Below are 24,438 nucleotides of genomic sequence, written 5' to 3'. Positions count from 1 at the left end.
GAGTTAGTGTTAGGTTATCCCTCTTCTTCTCCTTCTTATGCGCCGCTTCCTCCTCTGTTTCGTTCTTCTGGGAATATTTCATGCTTGTTCAAAATCAAAGAAGTGTGTAGTTAGTGTTATGTTTTTTTTTTGTGAGTAGGAGAAATGAGTGATAGAGTACTAATAAAGGTCTATTATTTTGGTCAAATTTTATTACAAACATCTGAAGGGGTAAAATTTATTTGTGAAAATCCAATAGATGTTGTTATTCCTTTTATCATTTCCTTTGAAGAACTGAAAGGTTTGATCTGTGAAAAGATTGATTCTGAGAGGGCAAAAAAAATATCCTGTGTTCTATACAGTATCCCGTACCGGTATTTGGTGGGTTTGTCCAATTTCAAACAAGATATGTGACGGACGAAGCGAGCATGCAGGAGATGTTTTCAATGTATATTGAAAACCGGGCGCAGATCTCGTTTATCGAGTTGTATGTTGAGTTTGAACAATCTGAGGCAGACCGAAACATTCTACGGGAAGATTATAATAGTGACAGTGAAGAAGAGTTCGAAAGCAACTACGAATGTGTTGGTGCAGATGGAGATGAAGATCATGGTGAGGGAAATATGGATCCAGATGTGACAGAGGTGGCAGATGCACTCGCAAACGATATGCCGTTTGGGGAGCCTTCATTCATGCGAGTTCTGGACTTGGAAGCCATGCATGTTCCGGAGTTTCCGGAATATATGACTGCAGGTACGTTAATAAAAAATAATTGTCTTTTTTATTTATTTATTGAATTATTTATGAATGAATTATTATTTATTACCCATTATTTAAGCATGCGTTGATGTCATGTATGTGTTAGACATTGAACCGGTTGAGCTGATCCTATGTAAAAAAAAATTAAAAAATAGTAGGAAGTTAAAAAAATAAAAGTCAACATATGTGTTCAGTAATGTTTGAAACATATAACGTTATTTTAAACGAATATAGAACATAGAATTTAATATTTTATTATTATTTACGTTAGGGTCGGATTTATGTCATACTTGATGCAGTTAATATTGATTTAGTATGGTTTTGAAATATATATGTATTTATTGAAATTTTTCCCATGCTTGTTGTCCTGGCAGAAGTTCCTATTGTCGCAGATGGTGAATTTGCTGTTGGGATGGAGTTTAGTTCCCGGGAAGCTGTTATTAAGGCAGTAAAAGAGTATACCATACGACGAAGCGTAGATTACCGGGTGTATGAGTCTGAGCCTTTGACATTTTATGCCAAGTGTACACAGTATAGGTCAGGGTGTGATTGGCTTATCAGGGTTAGTCTGATCAGCAGGAAGTATTGTTGGGTTATAAGGAGGTATAATGGTAGTCACACTTGTACCAGAGCCACCATTTCACAGGATCATGCGAAGCTGGACTCCATCACAATTGCAGAAGCAATAAAGCCATTGGTTGAGACTGATCCCTCCTTAAAGGTAAAGTCCGTTATAGCAGAAGTGCAATCGAAGTTTAACTATACTGTTAGCTATCGGAAAGCATGGTTGGCTAAGCAAAGGGCAGTAGAAAAAATATTTGGAGGTTGGGAGGCATCGTACGAAGCGTTGCCTATATGGTTTCAGGCCATGTGTCATAAGGAGCCATCAGCTGTTGTCCATTTTGAGACTATGCCTGCATACCAAGGCGATGACTTGGTTGGTCATATTCGGGAACTGCATAGAGTATTTTGGAGTTATTACCCCTGTATCAGGGCATTCAGACATTGTAAGCCAGTTGTCCAGGTGGATGGGACTCACTTGTACGGAAAGTATAAGGGTTGTCTCCTAGTCGCAGTTTCACAGGATGGCAACAACAACATCGTCCCAATTGTGTTTGCTATTGTCGAGGGAGAGACTTCTGATGCGTGGCACTTTTTCCTTAGTAACTTGCGTCAACATGTTGTCACTCGGGATGGTGTGGGACTGATATCCGACCGACACGAATCCATCAATGCAGCTGTGGAACGGAGTAACGGAGCCTGGTCACCTCCTAGAGCTTTTCATATGTTCTGCATCAGGCATATAGAGTCGAATTTTCTGCGGAAATTCAAGGCACCGTACCTCCAAAAATTGGTCGTCAACATTGGTAATAATTTACTAAATTTAAGTAACTTATTAACAGTAGTTAAATATTAATATTTGTTTTCGAGTTTTATAATTTTTAATTTTTTTTTTTGCTTTCCTCTAGGATATTCCAGGATGGTGCGGGAGTATGAAGTGCGTTACCAGCGATTACGGGAACGGGGGGAAGCGTATACCAACTGGTTAAACCGAATTCCACGCGAACAGTACGCATTGGCGTTTGATGGTGGATACCGATGGGGTCACATGACAACGAATCTAGTGGAATGCATCAATTCAGTGTTGAAGGGTGCACGCAATCTTCCTATTACTGCTCTTGTCAAGGCAACATTCTACAGGCTAAACGAGCTTTTCACCAGAAAAAGAGCAGAGGCAGAAGCGCGGATTAATGTTGGCCATGTGTTCTCCGAAGTCGTAACCTCGAAGTTGCATGCAAACCAACTTGCATCAGGAAACATACAGGTCAGTTGCTTTGACCGGCAGAATGAGGTCTTCGAGGTGCGTGAGATGCCAAGCGGACTGGAGTTTGCAGTCGATCTACGCGCCCTTCGATGTGACTGTGGTGAGTTCCAGGTGGACCGGATCCCCTGCAGACATGTGTTCGCATGTTGCGCAAACCAGCGACTGGATTGGAAGCTATATGTGCATGATGTGTATAAGATGGACCAAGTTCGGCGGGTGTACCGAGCAAGATTTAGGCCACTAGGTAACCCGACGACGTGGCCTGCGTATCCTCGCTACGTACCGAATCCGTATCTGAGACGTGTCTCGAAAGGGCGCCCCAGGATGACGCGTTTCTTGAATGAGATGGACACGCGAATGTTACGTCGTCCTAGGCGATGTACGCTATGTGGAGCTGAGGGACACAGTCGTAGTAGATGCCGTCAGTCAGCTGGTAGAACTGCCGACGGAGATGCTCAGTAGGTTCACATTGTGGTAGGTGTAGAACGTCAGTATTATGTCATGGGTTGTCATTTTGAGAGAACTTGACTTGATATGTGGAACATTATGTAATGTTTTTCTGATGTTTTTATGTTAAACCGGTTTATGTATTCTAATGTTAAAATGGTTTATGTAATGTTATTCTAATGTTTTTATGTATTCAATCGGATTGTGTAAATGAACCGGTTGGTCCGGTTCAACCGCATTGTATAAATGAACCGGCCGGTCCGGTTTAAGCTGATTTTATGAATGAACCGGCCGGTCCGCTTCAATCTGATTTTATGAATGAATCGGCCTTTCCGGTGCAATCTGATTGTATAAATGAACCGGCCGGTCCGGTTCAATCGGATTGTGTAAATGAGCCGGCCGGTCCGGTTCAACCGCATTGTATACATGAACCGGTCGGTCCGGTTCAATCGGATTGTGTAAATGAACCGGCCGGTCCGCCTCAACCGGATTGTATAAATGAACCGGCCAGTCCGGTTCAATCGGATTGTATAAAATGAACCGGCCGGTCCGGTTCAACCTGTTTTTCGAAATTAACCGGCCTGTCCTGTGCAATCTGATTTTATGAATGAACCGGCCTTTCCGGTGCAATCTGAATGTATAAATGAACCGGCCGCTCCGGTGCAATCTGATTGTATGAATGAACAACAATAATGCGTACATATGCAACACCTGTACCTTAATGCGTACTCAAGATTAACAATACCTGAATAGTGTCCGTAGTGCATAGATACTCTAATCATACAACATAGATACTCTAAACATACAACATAAATACTCTAAACATACTACATAAATACAACATGGTCCACGTGATTACTACTTAAATAAATAAGTTACAACACAACTACTTTCTCATGGCCCACTTCACATCCTTGACTAAATTCTTGCATTTCTTGGCCGCCTTTTTGAAGACAGATGGAGTGTAGCGACTAGCACTGCGACGTGGTGGATCAATCCTCAGATTGTAACCTTTGGAGGTTTCATCCGGAGTGCGTGCATGACCTGTATAGAATTTATAAAAAATAATTAAATTATGCGCAGCAGGTAATCACAGCAAGACATAAACCACATAAGATTTACTAAAAGTAAAAAATATATGCCAGTTATGAACAAAAAATAAAAAAGTAATGCAACATGTAAAGTAGAATACAAAACATAATACCATCATTACGAGATTCTTCATCCTCGTCAAACTCCTCTATTTCATCGTCATCATGATCCTCCTCGTCATCCGGGTCATCTACTAGATACACATCTGTCTCCCTCTCGAGTGTGTTAGCATCTTCTTCAATGAGTCCCATGGATACACGGTTAGGATTCTGACTAAAAAAAGCTCCGCGTCCGTCATCACTCCTACTAGAGTCAACCGACACAAACCCCCCAGAAGCAACCGATGATGTATGGCCCGGATACCTCGCATCCAATGAATACCTACCAGCTATGAAGTCAGGCTGTTGGCCATATTGTGGTAGTCCAGGATCTGCAGACATCAACCTAAGCAACTGGCTAAAGGAACCTCCTTCTCCTGTTTCAAATTGTGAGGTACCCCAATATTGTTGACTGATTGGAACTGATGGGGGGAACTGTGTCTGAGGTACATAATGGGTTGAGGACTGAGGTTGTTCTTCTGGAATCGGGGTTGGAGGTAATACATGCGGCGAATGTGGCTCTTCTACTTGATTGTCAGCATCCATATCCTGACTACCCTCATCGGTATCCTGATTATCCTCATCCAAATCCTGATCACCTTCCTCCATATCCTGATCACCTTCATCATTATCTTGACCCACAAGATTTGACAAGTTCAAGTGGTCCCCATATTTTGATCGGTACCAATGCATGTAACTATCTAGTAGATCATGTGAAGGCATCGGAAGCTCAGATAGAATATAGTTATACCTGTTTGACCAATGCATCACCCATTTTGAATGACTCGCTTCCGTGGCCCAATTAAGATTCTTGGGACCCTTCAGGGTTTCTCCATGCGCCTTGTCTAGATTCCGCTCCTGACTAGGTAGTCCCTGAACCAAACCAAACTGTCGCCTAAATCTATCGGTAGCATGCCACTCGACACATTCAAATGATACCAACGGAACTGTAGCACTCCAAACCACCGACTACATGTAGATTTCAGGAGGAATGATGTTCGGATCCACCCGATCCACAGCATAAGCAACCCAAACAAACTGGAAAAAATAAAGGAACCTCAACATAACAGTCCACAAAGCCAATTACAAAGACAATGCTGTATAATTATGTCTCAGACCCTAAACATAAAACTAATACTACTTTCATTGAAACATACCTGCCCTTCCTGAAGTTCATCAAATGACTTCCTAAAGTGAGCTAACTTCAAGTATCTAAATCGTCGGTCACCACGCTCCCAGTTCCGCCACCTATTATGATATATTCAATTACCTCAACTACCATTAAATGAATCATAAATATCAACATACGGGTACATTCTAATAAATTATTACCTGTTTGCTAGTGGAAAACTTCGAGGTTCCCTAGGTAGCGGCGATAGGTATGGCATCCTGATCCAAGCCCAACAGAGTAGAAGTGTTAGTGGACCATCTATTTCCTTGCAGTTAAAACGGGATGCCCGACATAATGCCCTGTAGAGATGTGCCAGGCATGCCGCTCCCCAACTATACTGACCAATACTACCAAAATCACGTAGCAAGGGTAGAAATTTCCAATGCACTCCTGCCCCAGACTTATCCCCAAACAAGATCGTCCCGATCAACAACATAATATGGCACCTCACATACCTCTGTATACTGATATCATCAATCAACTGTAAATTTTCTTTTAAATCACGCAGCCAGGTAAGTTTTATGCAACTAGATCTACAGTCAGACATACGCGGTGCAACTCCAAATTGAAGCAAACACTCCGCCTCCAACGCTTCATAACTGCTCATTGTCATCCCTGTGACCGGAAGACCATCTGTGGGAAGACCAAGAATCATAGCTACATCTTCAAGTGTCACAGCACATTCACCAATGGGAAGGTGGAACGTATGTGTCTCTGGGTGCCAACGTTCAATTAGAGCATTTACCAATGCTTTCTGACACTGCACTATCCCAATCTGAGATGCATGATAGAACCCGGTAATTCACAGATGATCCTCCACCCTTTCGTTGTACCGATCCGGAGGAAGTGGATGGTTACATGTCAACATTCTTGATTTCTACAAAAAAACATAACAAATTACTAATCAAATTATTAAGAATTGCTAACTTACCATCATAAATTTATTGACTGAATCCTTATACAACTAATTCTCGTAACTTCTAAATTTAACTAGTTAATCCTCAAAAGTATTCATAACTGCTAATGAAACTCATTACAAATACATATATTCCTAATCATAAATCTCAACAATATTTACAACATCGACAATAATATCGAACATTAATTAATTACTCTTTTGTTAAAAAATTTTTCCCCTGCAATACAAAATATTAATAAATCTGTATATGCCATCATTCATATTCTAACAACGCTAATAATTAACTTGCTAATAATAATTACTACAATTAAAATTGTTTAAATTTTCTCATAAAGAAATATCTAACATGGCTTAATTAAAAAAACCTTTCTAATCAACTCAGCATTAACACTTTACCACAATAATAATAACATCTAACCAAAATCGATAACAGTTACACTTAATTTCTTAAAAACACATTCAAATAACATTGGCTTACAAATAATAATTATACTACAATTAAATAAATTTATTAAAAATTTACATTATGTTCTACTTACTACTACAGCCAAAAACACAAAACTAAAGAACAACAACAACATAACCATAACAAATTTTCTTATCATGATATATATAATTAATAATCTGTAAAAAAATATTTAAATAGAACCTAACAAATATTTAAAAATTAGTCATAACCATTCTATTTATATTCTTCAACTACATATCTCTAACAACTACATAATCATAACAAATTTTCTAATCATGATTTATATAATTATTAATCTGTAAAATAATTTTAAACAAATCTAACAAACAATGAAAAATAAGTCATACTCATTCCATTTATGTTTTTCAAATGCATGTCTAACAACAATATAATCATAAAATAAATTTTAATCATCATAAATATAATTATTAATCTGTTCAAAATATTTTAAAATAATCTAACTAATACTAACAAATTAGTCATAATCATTCTATTTATATTCTTCAACTGTGTATCCTAACAACAATCATCATATTGAAATTTTATATTTTAATAACTATAACTATAAAAAAATTAAAAAATTCAAAAGAAATTCAAAAAATACTTACATAATCAGGATCACTGAGATAGTGAATAATATGAAGCTCAGATCGATCAACATCTTTAATTTTTGATTTTTTCCCCATTAATGTTGCTCCTCCACCATGCAAAGTTCAGAGAAATGAAGATGAAGGTTTTGAGGGAGAAAGGTTGGTGGGAGTGAAGGATTCGGATGGTAAGGGAGCAGGGTTCTCTTTCTACGTTTATGATGCCCACCGAATAGGGACTCCACGGGGAAGCGCCGCGTGTCCACTCCATCACTGGACTCGGACCGTGCGACTACTCAGTCCGAAATCGGACGGTCCGTGACGCACGCCAACTCGGAGGGTCCGAGTCCCTCAGCATCGTCATCCCCGTACACTGGACTCGGACCGTGCGTTTTGTGGCTTGAACTCGGAGGGTCCGAGTCCCACTCCCCCTGACACCACAACCTGGTTACACACCAGCCACCCCCATATCCTTGTCATACACTTGCACCGGTACAATATGTAAATTAAAAAGCGCAGGCTTGGCGCATGTAAAATGGAGGCTGACATGACAGACGATTAGGTGGTACATCTGAGACGAAGCCATCTTTTCAATCCAGTGACGGCGCAAGCGAAATGGGCCAACTCCTATTTAGTGAATGCAAAGTGGACCACCTCACGTTTGGCACCTGCGAAGTCGACGAACTCACTTGACCACGAATTGGGCCAAGTCAGGGGCGGCGGCCACGAATTGGGTGACTTCGTGTCATTTGTCACATGCAAAATGGTGATGCAACAATCAAAGTTGCAAGTTCCCATGTTTCCAATTCCCGTACCAGCATGCAGTGGTTGATGAGGGTGGCAACGGTTGGAGGTTTATGGCTGGATTTCAATATAAAAGGAGGCAGGGAACCAATTCATTAATGCAGCTCACAAAGTAAAACTGATGAAGTAGGATAGAAAGAGAGGAAAAAAATGAGTATGGACTTGTGCCTGTCGACCCTTGTTGACAAATAATACATTAAGACGATGGTATGTAGACTTCACAATTGCACAAACCGAAAGGTTACGAGTTCCCTTGAGAACTAAGTTAATACACTCAAAAAAATCTGTTGTCATGTGACCATATCGACGACCCTCGTTACAGTGCTGTAGCCATTTTAATTTAGTGGCTCTAACCCACGGATCCAGGCCATCATTACCGAAGACGTGGCCGAATCCTCACTACTGATTAACTCAAGGTAGTATTGTGCCTGCTCTTGCGTCTTCAAGTATGCCGCGTTGACCAAGTGTCTTTTGGCTTCCTTACTCTTGAAACTTGTTGCGAAGTTAAAGACACTATGTCTCACACAGTAAACATTGTATTTCCATCCACGCCAACAAACTTGCTCCAAGGTTGCCTTTATTGCTGCATGCCTATCAGAAATAAGCAGAATCCCCGGTTGGAAAGCTACATGCCTCTTTAAGTTGGTAAAGAAAAAGTACCATGAATCTGTATTCTTCTTATCGACAATCACAAAAGCGATGGGCAGAATGTTGTTATTCCTGTCCTGTGCTATTCCCATCAATAGGGTGCCCGTGTACTTACCACACAAGTGCATTCTGTCAACTGAGACCAATGGCTTGCAATGCTTGAATGCTTCAACACACGATGGAAACAACCAGAATACCTGATGAAACATAATGTTGTCATCGTCCAACGTGTTGCCAACGTAGTACAGTCGTGTTTGTAGGTCAACAATTGTACTTAAGATGAGTATGCTTATCTAATAAAACAGAGAAACGATTCCAAACACCAGCAACAAGAAAAATCAATTATTTTGATGTGTTCTTTATACCTGGAATGAAAGTTTGTAAAGTGTTGAAATATCTCCGCAGCTGATTGTATGAGTCATCCCAGCCTCCATAAATTTTGGCAATTGTCTTTTGTTTCGTGTGTCAAACCTTCTTGTAAGAAACCTTGTACCCGTAAGCTGACTCTATTGATCCCTGCAACACCTTTATACAAATAGTCGCGTCTGCATGAACCATAGAAAATATATGATGGTATATGACATTGCTAGCAAGTTGAGTATGATCTTGCGACATCGAAGTTACTAAACAATTGTGAGGCTTTTGGTATTTTCAGATTTTCTAAAATCTTGAAGATTTGGTCTTTGCAATCTTTACCATCCAATGACATTGGTCACCAAATTGCTTGCATCAACATACATATCGAGATTGATCTGACTCTACGATCTTGTATTCCGTACTTCTACGAATGTTGTAGTTCTTAACAGCAAGCATCGCTATTTCTCTATTAAGAAACTTCAACCCAATCTCAAGCCTCCATTTCACCAGAGTTGCTTGGTCAGTCCTCAGCTGTAGTCGAGTTCATTATTGCTCCAAGATTTAGAAACAGATAATGGCTTGGAGTGACACTAGAACACCACATGGTGTCGTGACACCTACCGATTGGGCAGGAAGTGGGAGAACCCTTTTGCTATAAAGTCGTTGGATTTCAAGAATAACTTCTACATCCTCACCGCTATCATCCTCAATCTCATCTTCATCAGACGAATCTGCTAATCCATCAGCAATACCTTTTGGGAATGTAACACATGTGAAAGGAGAAGGGCGTGCATGATAATTTTTTGCATTTTGTTCCAACGTGACAAAGGCATTAAAAGTGGGACTACGAGCCCTACCAATTTGCTGGAAGGGAATCACTTCAGCCAATGTAAAATTTTGAATTTCCTCCACATTATTCGAAGTAGAGAAGTTACCACTAACATCTTAAAAATTTACACGAAGTTTCATGGAATAGATACTTGCAATACTACGATGATAAGAAAATATCATCGAAACATGCTAGCCAGATTTAATCTATATTTTCTGATAAGCTAACGAATTGGCTAATACAACTGGCATCCTGTAAATCAACTTAGTGATTTCTTTTTTTCCAATCATACTAGTATTTATCAGAATCAAATTTTTCAATTGTTGTAACGATATTTGCTGCGAAATCATTATCCAAAGTAAATCATCACAAACAAATGTAATACTCTCAGATGTATGAGAAATTTATCCATTCGAAAATATGATGATATAAATATTTTCAGAGGTTATAGAAAGAGCAAAACTAGCTATGACCAAAATCTTAAAAAGAGAAATTTAAGGGTGTGGAAGAGAGAGTAGAAGAAGAGAGAGATGAATAATTCAAAAGTGGCTCATAAACACCCATGTTGACATAGTGAATATTTTTTATCCCATTTTGCATGCGACGAAGGTGAAATGGAGTTCTATTTCGTGGTTGCCGCAGGTGAGGTGGTTCTAACATAAAACTCCCATTTCGTATGCGCCAAGTTTAAATTGAAGGATTATTCCAATTCACAGACGATGTAATTGAGATGACCATGCACATTTTGATCTTTCTTTTCTTCCATGTGTATTTTATTAAATAATGGTTTTTATATATTTATTTAAATAAAAAATTCTTTTATAACTTATTAAAACACATATCATGTTAATCTTTATATAAATTTATCATAAAATTATTTATTTTAAAATTTAAAATAAAAAATATATAAATAATTATATTTTTAATATATGCTTTTATGTATGTAACAGTTTTTTTTAAGAAGTTTAAAGTGTAAATTATATATCATTTTGTATTTTTTCATATGTTAATAAAATTTGAGATTTTTAAATTTTAAACATTTTGATACTATATTATAAAGTTATTTATTATAAGAACATAAATTATTAATTATATATAACAAATGAGTAATGATGATTATATGTAACTATATAAAATGATGCCCTTCTTATTGTTTTTGTAATAATAATAAATAGAAACGATGTTGCATCAATAAAATATAAGTTTTTATTTTTCAATCATACTGTGTCTTTCTTATATTTTAAAGTTTTGAATTAAATTAATATAATTAAGTATATAAAAATATTTCATATAAAAATAATAATAAAAAATTATTAAATAATTTAATATATTTAATTAAATTATTTATTATATATATTATTATCTTAGCTACCATCTTTTAAAAAAATATATTCTGAGTAATTTTAAATCAATTTATTTTAAATAATCAATAATTTAATTAAGAGTTTGACGAATTTGTATTTTAAAGACATAAGTTAAGATTATTTATAATAAAAATTTTAAATATCTTACTTTAATAAATACCCAATAAATATATTAAAAATTTAAATTTTATATTTTTTATAAAATTATTTTAGTTAATAATTTGATCATGTATTTTAAAAATAAATTTTAGTTAAACCCTTGAATTAAAAGCAAGTGGAAAATTTTACCAAGCAAGCAGAGCATTTACTCTTTTTTACTAGTTACTAATGAGAAAAACACACAATAAAAATTGATGGAAGGAAGGGTAAAAATGATGTCAGATACCAAAAATATCCCACATTTAATCGTTTCTCCCCACATCCTCCCCCCTCCCCCTCCATTAATGCCCCTTTTCTTGAAACCATCACCCCCTTCCCTCTCTAATATTAAATACACATATTACTATCACATAAACTCCACAACCACAACACTATTACTCACTCACACCATAGTACTACTAATTCTTTCTTCTTCTTTTTTTATTTTATTTTATTTTTAACACTATATATACACACACACGCACACAAAACTGTAATAAGATGTATATATACCACTCTATTGACTATCAAGTCTCTTATCTTATTTCCACTTATTAATTCCACTCTCCTTTTCATATTCATTCAAAGCAATCATACATGGCTGCTTCTATTATCTTTCTCTTTTTTGCTATCATAACACTCGCCGCCGGGATCCTCCTCCGCCGCAAACACCGCCACCGCAACCACCGCTTACCACCGGGGAGCCTAGGTCTCCCCTTTGTCGGCGAAACCATACAGCTCATCTCCGCCTACAAGAGCGACAATCCCGAACCGTTCATAGACCAGCGAGTGAACCGGTACGGTCCGATCTTCACAACGCACGTGTTCGGCGAACCGACGGTTTTTTCGGCTGACCCGGAAACGAACCGGTTTTTTCTTCTGAACGAAGGGAAACTTTTCGATTGCAGCTACCCCGGTTCGATATCGAATCTCTTGGGGAAACACTCGTTGCTGTTGATGAAAGGTGCACTTCATAAGAGAATGCATTCACTCACTGCTAGCTTCGCTAACTCTTCCATTATCAAGGATCATCTTCTTCTTGATATTGACCGACTTATTCGTCTCAACTTGGATTCCTGGTCCGACCGGGTTCTTCTCATGGAGGAGGCCAAAAAGGTAATTTCAGCTATTCAGTCCCCTTCTAGGCCATCATATTACGTGTGCATTAAAAATTAATAACTATATTAATTATCTGTATAAAATAATATTATATTTGATTGGATGATTAAGTTTTTATGTGCAAATAGTAATTTTTTTATGTTGTTTTTTACTTTAATGTTAATTAAAATATCGTTTTTTTTTCATTCACTAAATCATACCATGTTACGAAACAATATTAGGATCCACCTTTTATACAACTTATAGTCTCATCTATACTATCTCAACCTTACTCCTTTCGACATGCATAAGTTATTAAGATACTCATTTTTTTACTATAAAGTTTCTAGCTCTATTCTATTATTGCAAGGATTTTGCAAACTTATATTTTAAAGATATAAATTAATTAAGAATGCTATAAAAAATATTTTATAAAAATTATTGAAAAATAAATATTTATATTTTTAATATATTAAATATATAAAAATATTAAAAAATTTATTATTATATTTTTAAAATACATTTGAAGACATAGATTAGTTAAATTAGCTAAATCCTTATAAAGTGATTGAAAAAATAAGTTAATCAAATATTTATTTTTAATTTTATTTGTCCTAAATATTTTTTTTTTCACTAGAGATTCTTTTGTTAATATATAATATTTGACTTTTAAAAGTAAAAAACATTGCATTGACATATAGAAGCTATGATTGAGTAAAGTGTTGCTCAAAGTAATAATGGTGTATATAAGCTTTTTTTTTTTTCCTTTTCTTTCTTTTTCTTCATACCGTGACCAATCTATTTTTGCTTTAATTTTTTTTATACTAAAATACATTTTTCTCACTTAAGTCAACTTTCCCAAAAATCATATCAGTGTGTCAAATAGGCCATGGATAGCTCGAGTCTACCTCACTTGCCATCATCATATTGGGGAAGAAGTGGTGGACCAGCCTCTTTAATTTGCACCTCACAATTACCATTTTGTTTTTATTTTTGTATTTTTTAAATTCTAAGTTCACTGTCTAAAAACTTAAAAAAATCTGTTTATTTTTATATCCTCAGAAAAATATTTAAACTAAACTAATAATAAGTTAATAACCATTGTTTTTTAAAAATTAATAATTTTATTACATGAAGTTGGGACGATGTAATAATGTGACTGTAATTTACGTGATGGAAGTGAAAATGAGAGGTTTGGTGAATAAAGATTCGATGCTTTGTGTAATGTGTCGAATTCCTAGCTTACAAGTCCCCACGTTTACTAAAAGTTTTTACGGCTGCATAAGAATAATAATCATTCCCTATATACAATAAAATAAAATTATAGGCATATAGGTTTAGCATGCCCATGTACGAATTTGTTGTTATATGTTTGACATGTTATCATACTTAATTAATTACCATCATCAAATACTAGTACAGTACTACTTTTATTTTATTTTATTTTTACCTTACGGTTAATTAATTAGTTAATTAATTATTGGGTGCAGATAACATTTGAGTTGACAGTGAAGCAGCTTATGAGCTTTGATCCCGGGGAATGGACTGAAAATCTAAGGAAAGAGTATGTTCTTGTGATTGAAGGATTCTTCACTCTCCCTTTCCCTCTCTTCTCTACTACTTACCGCAGAGCCATCAAGGTACATGCATTTTCATTATTGTTATTATTTTTCAATTCATCATCCTTTATTCTTCTAACAAACGCTAGTTATTTATTATAAGATATCATACTCACATAATAATTAATATTCACAGTTTGATAAGATATAGATTCAGTTTTATATTACATCTTAAGAAATGTTACTTATGAATATATTTTATTATGAAAATTAGATTGTATTTTCATTTTTATTTTTATTTTAGAATTTTGTAAAAAAAAGGAAAATATAAGGTAAAAACAGAAATATAATTTTATTGATTGTGTTGTTTTTCTTTTTTTTTTTTTACAAAATTTTAAAAACAAACACTAGTAATAAGAATAAAAATGAAAATACAAATCAAATATATTTTAAGATATACGATTCTTAAAATTTAGAATTCAACTACCTTTTTTTGTTTTGTTATGCAATGGGTTTTGGTTAACATTGAATTATTAAATTAATTATTGATTATTAATTAATTAATTAATGTAAATTGCCAACAAGCTGAGTTTAAATGTTATAGTCTTCCCTCCTCGCTTGGACTCTTTTTATTTAGAGGTTTTGGGTTCGAGTCTCATTCCTAACTTTGAAAAAGAATTAATTGATGTAAATTATTGTGTGTATAGGCAAGAAGGAAGGTGGCGGAGGCACTAACGTTGATAGTGAGGGAGAGGAGAAAAGAAAGTGAAACAGAGGAGGGAAAAAAGAATGATATGCTGGGGGCACTGTTGGGCTCCGGCAACCGCTTCTCCGACGAGCAAATAGTGGATTTCATGGTGGCATTGCTTGTCGCCGGCTACGAAACCACCTCCACCATAATGACTCTGGCCGTCAAGTTCCTCACGGAGACTCCTCTAGCCTTAGCACAACTCAAGGTACACATTAACATAAAGTCTTAAGATGTTTGCATATCTTCTTTCTTATATTTTTGTTGTGATTAATATTAACATAAACTTCAAGTAATATTCCAAATACTTGATGGTTAGTTTTGTTGTTTTATGCATGGTAAAAGCGTGTTCACCCAAGTTAATTAATGCGGTTGAAAACTTGAAAGTCATGCATTGGTTTGAACAGAGCAACTTTGAAAGAAGACAACAGGGTAGGTTGTCAAGTTTTGGACAAATCACTCTATTTCAAAGAAAAACCTATTCATAATAATTTCTCATTAAGTAACAGGATTTTGCTAATGTTTTAGATAGACTTCATATTATAGGAAGAATTTTAAATGTTTTTAGAATAACGATATTTAATATTTTTAATTGTTGATCTTAATTATAAAGAAATATGTATATATATTAATTAAAATTAATAGTTAAAATCATTAGTACACCAGTATTTCAAGAACACTAAATTTTTTTTAATATTATACGACATAAATTCATAGTAATGGACACGGTTTAAGTAAATTTAAGAATTCGAATCGTATTGTGTATGCAGTAGTAATTTATTGGTAAGTAACAAACTTTTAATAGAATTTCAATCTATAACTATCCTTAACCTTCAATGTCACATGGCAAAAAGCAAAAAAATCTAACTAAATCTATGAAATTTGAGCAATATGTTTGCAAAGGTATCAATCATGCAGCCATCAAGGCATGGCCAAAGTAACACATTACAAAGTCAAATGATGTCAGTTCCTGATTCAGAGTTTGGTGTTTTGACATTTTGACCCGTCTATGCATGTGTGACACAAGAGCATGATAGACCTTTGATGTGATCAATAATGTTAGAATTTTATTTTTACAGGAGGAACATGATCAAATTCGGTCAAAGAAGAGTAACTCAGAGGCACCATTGGAGTGGTCAGATTATAAGTCAATGGCATTTACCCAATGCGTAAGAACACACTTTAAATTAATAGTTTGTCAAATTTTACTTACGTTAGTTATTTTATTGCTTATAAACTCCTTTTTGTGTAATATATATAGGTTGTGAACGAGACTTTGCGTGTGGGAAACATAATTGGTGGGATATTTAGGAGAGCAATGACAGACATTAACATCAAAGGTATTATTAGTAACGGAAATATTTGATAACAAAAAAAAATTAGACAAAAACAGAACTTTTTTTATTTATTATTCATTATTTCTACCAACAATTAATGAACATTAAATAAGGTAAATTCTAGTTTTTTTTTTGTCTTACTAGCATTATCTAGCATTATCGCTAATCAAATAACATATTGTTGTCGATAATAGGCATAGCAAAGTTAGTTAATCAATGCTTCAAATATTTTAATAGGTTACACTATTCCTAAGGGATGGAAGGTCTTTGCATCATTTCGTGCTGTGCATCTAAACCCAGATCATTTCAAAGATGCTCGCACCTTCAATCCATGGAGATGGCAGGTATCTAATAGGCTAATACTCTCCCTACCTTACATGTATTCACTCTTCTCTAAAACACGGGGGTGTTGCCACGTAGAGAAGAGTGAGTTGGTTTGATGTTCGGATTTTTAACATAAACAAACTAATTAATCCAAACAATGCAGAGTAACACGGAAGTAACATGCCCTACAAATGTATATACTCCGTTTGGCGGAGGGCCACGGCGGTGCCCTGGCTACGAGCTAGCCAGAGTGCTGCTATCCGTCTTCCTTCATCGCATGGTAACCCAATACAGGTATGTACCTAAAACACATGTTTCTTGTGTGATTAAGGAACATGTTTTACTTATTGGATGCAATGGCTAATGTTGTTTAAACAATGTAAAACAGTTGGTACCCTGCAGAGGAAGATAAGTTGGTGTTTTTTCCAACAACTAGGACACAAAAGAGGTACCCTATCATAGTGAAGCGTAGAGAGGATTACAATAAACTATGTAAAGCACAATGATGATGAGAGAACAACATAGAAGAATCTCAAAAGGAGGATTTGAAGCAGATAATGTAGATGATGAGTTTGGTCAGTTTTATTAATGTCCATTATAATTAATAAGATAAGATTATTATATCCCCTATAGTTTAGATGTTCATATATGATGGTAATTTCTTTTTTCTTTTTTTTTTTTCGGTTATAGGGATGTCATATTTTAGGGTTAAGGGAAATGGGAGAAAGGATGTAAGGTAAAGAGATCAAATTAAATGCATCATCCTTTTATAAATATATATGATATTAATTAGTTCTTCCAAATTCTTTTAAAGATGCTCATATTCACAAATAACATCTCTCTTAATTCTTAAATCAATCCTCAAAAGAAAATATCATGAATATAATTGGCCTCCATTTCTATGAACATGTTTGGTTTTCCGTCCAAAATTTATCAAAATCATGGCTTCAAGAAGAAACATTAATCTTGTAACTTAGTTTTGGAGTTTCACTAAGGTAATCCAAATGCCAAAGATGTCATCTGATTAGGAAAGCAAGCAATACAACTATGAACTATGCAAAGCATTTTGAAAGGGAGTATAAATAAAATCCAGCCCAATATTATTAGTCTTGAGCCTTCCTGTTTGAGTTAGGCTTTGATCCATGTTCTTCTATATAAGGTACATCTTTGACCCATGTTTTGTTTCCATTTCTCTAATGAAAATCAAACAATCTGAACTCTGATAAATGGCTGAGGCTGTAGTATTCCAATGACAAAGTTGTTTGTCTCTAGTACACCAAAGAAAAAAAAAATTGGTTTTGTCTCTAAAAGTGCCACACCAGGCTCCACTTTCTGCTATGATGATTAAAGAGCCATACATTGTGTGTGAATGGATGTATATATGACCAAAAAAAAAAAAATCGGATAAATCTTACTAATAATAAACCTACTTAGATTAATCTAATAGTTAAATCAGTAATCTATTTAAGTGATGAGTATCCTGAGTTAAATACTTCATCATTTATGTAATGATCATAACAACCCCTTAAATAGAGGTCTAATTTATGATGGGTTAGTATTTGATATGTTGGGTTAAGAAGATTCAATAACCATTCTTTCTTTTTTGTTTGAAGTATTTATAAAATACTATGTTCCATTACTTTATTATTATTTTGTTTGTTGTTCATCAGTCCCAAAATGTTTTTTTATTCAAATAGTTAGAATATATATATATACATTGTTTAAATATTTCTGGTGTAAAAACAAAAAACTAAATAATTTGTGATACTATAATAGACTTCCAATACATCATATGAAATAATAACTACAAATTTTTCATACTACTCCTTCTTTCGATACAAAATCAAATAATTTTTGAAAAAAAATTAATATCAAACTCAAAATGCCATGGTATTATTACATCATAGTTCCTTGGCAGGCATAATGTTTTTTTTTTTAAAGCACTCATTGACACCAAGTATGAGGAAATGTTATATTCCATTGAAGGAGCTAGTCCCATGCATACTCTCTATATAGTGGGATATTATAAATTTAATAGTATCATAAATTGTTATTTCGAGTATCTATCCACTCAAAAATTTATAAACAGATATAAATTTTTGTTTTTATCCTCTATATTAAGATATATTATAAGGTCAATAAATTGATTCAGAAATCTCTTTATAAAATCAATTGATTAAGATAAACTTTTATTTTTTTAAGAGTCGTATATGCATTTTTTGATGTTTATAGTTCACAAAAGATCACAAAAATAAATTGATGTGTAAATTTCAATCCATTTTTATTACTTTATAACTTTTTTTTAAAATGAACTTTTTAGAACAAAGAAAAAAGATTTTTGAGCTTTTCTTTTATCCATATATAGATTATATTTAACTTTTTGAATTAACTTTTTATCGATGTATTATTTTTATAAATATCAAATCTAAATAAAATTAAATCACAATGTAAATTTTTTGTTTTTGACTTTTTCAATTCTTTTTTTTTTAGGTTCTGTTTTATTTTGAGTAAAAATCTAACTTAATTTTATTTGTGCATATAAGACAAATACTCCAATACCATATTTTTTTGTTTTTGTTATGAATTCCCTGATCCTGAATTTTTTTTTCACATATATGACATAGTAAAAGTAATAATCCTTGATAGATTACCCAATTAAATTTTTTTAAAGAGAACCATAAATAATTTAAAATTAAAAATATTAATTTAAATACTCCTAAAAAAATCAAATTCCTGCATTTAAGTGCCCAACAAAAAATAAAATTTAAACTCAAACCAAAGGAATTTGATATATATACATATATAATTTTATCTCATCATCTACATACACTTATCATAAGGCAAATCCTTGCCATCATGATGACATCATCCGTAACTGAAATTTTATATTACATGAACTCTATCTTTCTTTTTTTTTTCATTTTTTGAGAAAAAAATGTTAAAAGCATCCCATCATTCAAGCACCTTGAAGGCTTGAACAGAAGCGGGGTATTACTATAAAAATTAATTGAATTAGCATGGAAAACCATGAAAAGGGTGCCCCTATTCTATTCTATACATGTATATACATCAATCCTCCTATGTGATCTCTATTCAGTGCTCCGTGTCAAGGTCACTATTGGAATTTTCTGGATGATAATACCCTGTACAAGGAGAATAACAAAGCCATTTAGTGGTTATTGTTTAAAAAATTTGAATTTTATTTTACGGCAGACAAATACAGCTGAAAATGGTAAATTACCTTGGTAGGAAATGGGGTACCATGTTGGCGCAAAATCTACGTTAGATTTGGAAATAACTATTACTAAGTAACGTTAGCAAAGGTTCATTTGACTCTCTCTTCTACAAGAATCTTCTTTGGATACCGAGAATACCCATTTTTACAAGCTGAAATCTGCAAACATATATCATAAACACAATTTGGTTAACAGAACAGAAAATTTTGAGAGCCAGTATTTTTTAATAATTTTGGTCAATATTAATCAGTACAAATATTAAATTTATTTAATAAATAAATTTTATTAATTTATGTATATAAATTCTGATAAATATAAGTATAATTTATGTTAACTTATGTGTATAAATATTAATAAATTATACAAATTATATATTTTATGTATATAAATTTTTATAAATATAAGTAATTAAATACTTATCTAAAATAATAATATTTACTAGCTATGTAGTATTACTAACTCAGTTAATTACTTTTCTCTTTTTTTTTTCCTTCTCAATTTGTTTATCAAAATTCAAAAAAAAAATTTAAAGATTTTAAACAAGTAATTTTCAAATATTGATACACTAAAAATACTAAAAAATTTCAAAATTTGTTTGTTATAACTATTTTAAATTTTAAAATACACTAGACATATTGTTTTTAAAATATTAGCAAACACATTTAGGTACCCATGTATCTGTCTTTAAGAATACCTATTCAAAATCTAAAATGTTAAACTTTTATAAAAGATAAATAATCTTCTAATGTTTCTAATATATTGCATGCTGAAAATATTTTCACTTTTAATCTCGGTACAAAATATATAGCTAAGATATTAATAATTTAATATTCTTACTTGACCACTAAAAAAAAAATTCAAATATCATTGTTTCTGCATTAAATAATTAATTATTAATTATGTAAGTATGGGCTGAGGTGGGAAATGATTTGATGATTGCCTCGGATTTAGCGAGAGAAACCTAAGATTTAAGAATTATTGCTGATGGGCAGTTATGATATTCTGGTTATTGCTATGATGATGAGTTTCATGCTAAGAAAGAATTTGGATTCAACATCAAAAGAAGTGGAACATGATTTGCAAATATATTGGCACATGATCATAGATGCCTAAAATATTCATAAATTAACTATGGTCGGTTCTAGCCATAATTTTAGGGCGGTGCTATGCACGTTCCATAATTTTGTAACATGGAAAAATATCATGATTCACATGTGAGTTTGAGTGAGACTAGGTTTTACATTCCATGATTCAGTTATCATTTATTTAAGAACATGCATGTTTCTAGACACACCAAAAAAAAAAATGTTTAATAAATTATAGAAAATTTGATTATAAAAGGGCTAGGTTTGACCATCTGGAAGATTAAAATCAAATTGGTAAATGGTTTGACCAGGAGTCTAACATTTCCACTATGCCTACCCTTTGTAATTTCTCACCAGCACTATGTAGCTGAATTGAAAAGTTATTAATAGAGATATTTTGTTATTTGTTAAAGCTAAGCATAATATTGAATTTGAATTTTAGGGTTGAAGAATTCAAAGAAAACTTAATGGTGCACCACCACAAGCAAGCAAAAATTAAAAACATTGTTTTCTATTGGAATATACTCAACCACACCTATGGCACTAAGGTCATACAAGGAAGTTTCATTGGTGTTTTATTGTACCTAAGTGGGACCCCATAACCCATTTCCTCTTAAATTTGGTTTAAAAACGTGTGTATATTTCCGTTTTCAATGGGTAATGATATTTTCATGACTAATAAAAGAAGAGTTCAATTTTATCATTCTTTGATAATATAAAACAAATTACAAAATCATTGTCACTATATATATATATATATATATATAAGATGTTTATATCTTTCAGATTAATGGTACTTTTGTTGGTGTGATACTATATGATTAAATCCTTTAAATAGATATCAATTTGTTTTAAAACAACTAATTTCTTAGGGAGTTGCACTTAAACAACTAATGAGTTAAAAAATAGAAAAATACAAACACTTAATTGACTCATCCCTTTTCAAAATAACTTGTTTTTTAAGTAAATTGATTTTGATGCCAAATGGAATAGAAATTGAGGATGAAAGACTTACAGCTTCAATGTCAATTTTGTAGACCAAAAGCTTCCTTCTCTCTCTGCAACTTGTTCTGTATGCAACAACAACATGCCCCACAGCAAAAACATAAGAGCACACAAATAAAGCTATTTCGGAGCTTCTAACATAATAATACTCTTTTGTTGCTGCTGTTGTTCCACTCCCAAATATGTAAACAGCTTTCAATGACACAAACATCAAAGAAAACACCGAACACACCGTTGTTACACCCAAATATGGACCATTTGAAAGCCTTGGCCCATCACATAAGCTATAAACACCTGAAAAAAACAGGGGACAAAAACAGAGGAAAACAGAGCATAACATTAAGAAACAGAGGAAAACAGAGTATATATTTTTCTTTGCTTTTTGATTAAAAAACTATGGTATTTATGCATCATAATTACTTACAGAATATAACGAGAGATCGAGCGATGGATAGGAGGGGGATATCGACGAGGGAGTATCGAAAATCGTAATTCTGAAGATGAGAAAACAGAGTTGTTTTGATAGATGATGGCGGCGACAACAATGATGAAGAAGAAAAAACAGAGAGAAGAGCAGAGGGAAGCAGAGCATCGCCAATAACAAGAATGGTGGGAGCAGAGATGAGAAGCAATGACATAATCATTGTGATTAAAAAGAAAAGTGTCTTCACAACCCTCAATACCCTCTTTGATTTCTCTTCTTTTGAAAAACCCATCTCTTATGCTTCTTTCCAAGATTCTTCCAAAACTATGGGTTTCTTAGAGAAAATGAAGGAGTATATATATGTGTGTGTGTGAATTGAATTGAGATACAAAAACAAAAGGTTTACAATATATTTTAGGGAGAAAAGAATAGAGAGGAAGAAATGTGTTATTTTTTTGACCAATACTTGTCTACTATGTTGAGTGAAGACAAATAGATTAGAAGTTGGAACTTTATAACGCCCAACAAAGACTTCTAGATTTTTTTTAAATTTATTTTTTCAAGTCTTTCTTCATGTCTCTCTCTCTCTAATACAACGCAGAAGATTAGTATTTATGATTACTACAAATTTTACTATTTTAGGTACTATCTAGAAGAATCAGAATTGGTTATAAATGATTAAAACTGTTGAAAATTTTTGGATTCTCAACGCGGTGAAAAGACAAATTTATCTGGTTGTTAATTAGGTCAAACGTTACGGTAAACTCGGATTTAATAAAAAACTATACTTGTTATTAACTTATTATAAACATATATAGTGAACTTAAGTTGTTAAATTAAAACAATAATATTGATTAAATAAAGCCATTACACTTATAAGAGATTTCGCATTTCTTTTATCAAGTAATTTTGTTATTCAATATTACTTTATAATCACTTATTTAGTTTTTTTTTTTATAAATTTTCTTTCATTTCTTTAAACATGAGGTCATAATAAATTAGTGTCAAGAAAAAATCACTCTTCTTAGTATATAAAAATATAATATTATTTTAGAAACAATAAGAAATCAATTCAAATAGCTTAAATTTATCTTATTTAATATTTATTAATTATTATTAAAATAATTGAGTAATATAGTTATGAATATTATGTGTAGAAAATTTTAAATATTATATTATATAAGATAATTTTAGATATTATTTTTCTAATATTTCTGATAAAAAAATATTTTCTACCTAGTTAAACAAATATTGTTTAAGACGTGATTAGTTGATATTTGAATTATGGTTCAGTGTATGTGAACAAATAATTCTTTTCCATTAAACTCATTCCTCGTTGCAAGAATATATATGAACGGGTGATAACGACCAAATAATAATAGGTAAAAAAATCCTTTGATTAAATTCACTAATAACATAATTAAATCTTGGACTTACCGTCACAAATCTATATCTATATAATTATATATCTTTATGAAAATTCACTTGAACTTTATTTATTTATTTATTTATTTTTAAGTATGAGATTATTACAAATTAAGCATGCAATTTCGTCATTGCCTATGACATTAACCTAATTAAGAAGAGACTAATCTGAGTTGAAGGGTAAAGTGCAGCATGTGATGAGGTTATATGTAGAAACAAGAAAGTATCATATAATATAGTTACGGAGTTAAGTGATTGAGGTTCAAGAAAAGCGATGTTAATTACTCATTTACTCATATGTTTTATCATCAGAAATTTCTTAAGTCAAACATGCTTAATAATATTATGGTCAGCTCTGGCAGCCGGGACAATTTTTTGATTTGGTAAAGTCACAATTGTATCATGGATAGTTAGATACTGCGAGGGACACGCTGCCCCTAATTAATGTCTAATCACTAATAAGATTTTTTTTGTACGGATGAAAACTCGTATTCAGGTATTTTTGTATAAGTTGATATTTAAAAATTATTAGATAATTTAATAAATTTAGTTAAATTATCATCTAATATTTTTTAATTATAAATTTTATATAAATACAACTGCATCTAAATATTTACTTTTTGTGTTAGGCACAAGTTTATCATTTTTGTTATATTTTAGAATTTATCTATCTTATACTTTAACATTATGTTTGGTTCAAAGGAATATGGA

At 33.0% G+C, this 24,438-nt stretch overlaps 3 protein-coding genes across 3 annotated transcripts; 2 read left to right on the top strand and 1 right to left on the bottom strand.

Moving 5' to 3' along the window:
* Window positions 1-407: 407 nt before the first annotated feature.
* Window positions 408-3,025, top strand: LOC140174277 (uncharacterized). Its single transcript, XM_072198680.1, has 5 exons — window positions 408-732; window positions 1,113-1,194; window positions 1,300-1,524; window positions 1,732-2,105; window positions 2,208-3,025. Exons 1-5 carry the CDS (start codon window positions 408-410, stop codon window positions 3,023-3,025), a joined length of 1,824 nt encoding a protein of 607 aa, XP_072054781.1.
* Window positions 3,026-11,721: 8,696 nt separating this feature from the next.
* Window positions 11,722-17,355, top strand: LOC112702383 (3beta,22alpha-dihydroxysteroid 3-dehydrogenase). The gene is made up of 8 exons (XM_025753385.2): window positions 11,722-12,602; window positions 14,075-14,224; window positions 14,851-15,099; window positions 15,971-16,060; window positions 16,153-16,231; window positions 16,466-16,572; window positions 16,716-16,846; window positions 16,941-17,355. Exons 1-8 carry the CDS (start codon window positions 12,084-12,086, stop codon window positions 17,056-17,058), a joined length of 1,443 nt encoding a protein of 480 aa, XP_025609170.1. The 5' UTR covers window positions 11,722-12,083; the 3' UTR covers window positions 17,059-17,355.
* Window positions 17,356-19,315: 1,960 nt separating this feature from the next.
* On the bottom strand, window positions 19,316-22,886 carry LOC112702381 (uncharacterized). The gene is made up of 4 exons (XM_025753383.2): window positions 22,303-22,886; window positions 21,889-22,172; window positions 19,794-19,946; window positions 19,316-19,695 (listed from the first exon to the last, which is right to left on the bottom strand). The coding sequence occupies exons 1-3, from the start codon at window positions 22,592-22,594 to the stop codon at window positions 19,878-19,880; spliced, it is 645 nt and encodes a 214-aa protein (XP_025609168.1). The 5' UTR covers window positions 22,595-22,886; the 3' UTR covers window positions 19,316-19,695; window positions 19,794-19,877.
* Between the last annotated feature and the right edge of the window lie 1,552 nt (window positions 22,887-24,438).

Source organism: Arachis hypogaea, chromosome 7, assembly GCF_003086295.3.
Source record: "Arachis hypogaea cultivar Tifrunner chromosome 7, arahy.Tifrunner.gnm2.J5K5, whole genome shotgun sequence".
Lineage (NCBI taxonomy): Eukaryota > Viridiplantae > Streptophyta > Magnoliopsida > Fabales > Fabaceae > Arachis > Arachis hypogaea.
This window is presented reverse-complemented; position numbering and strand designations above follow the sequence as displayed.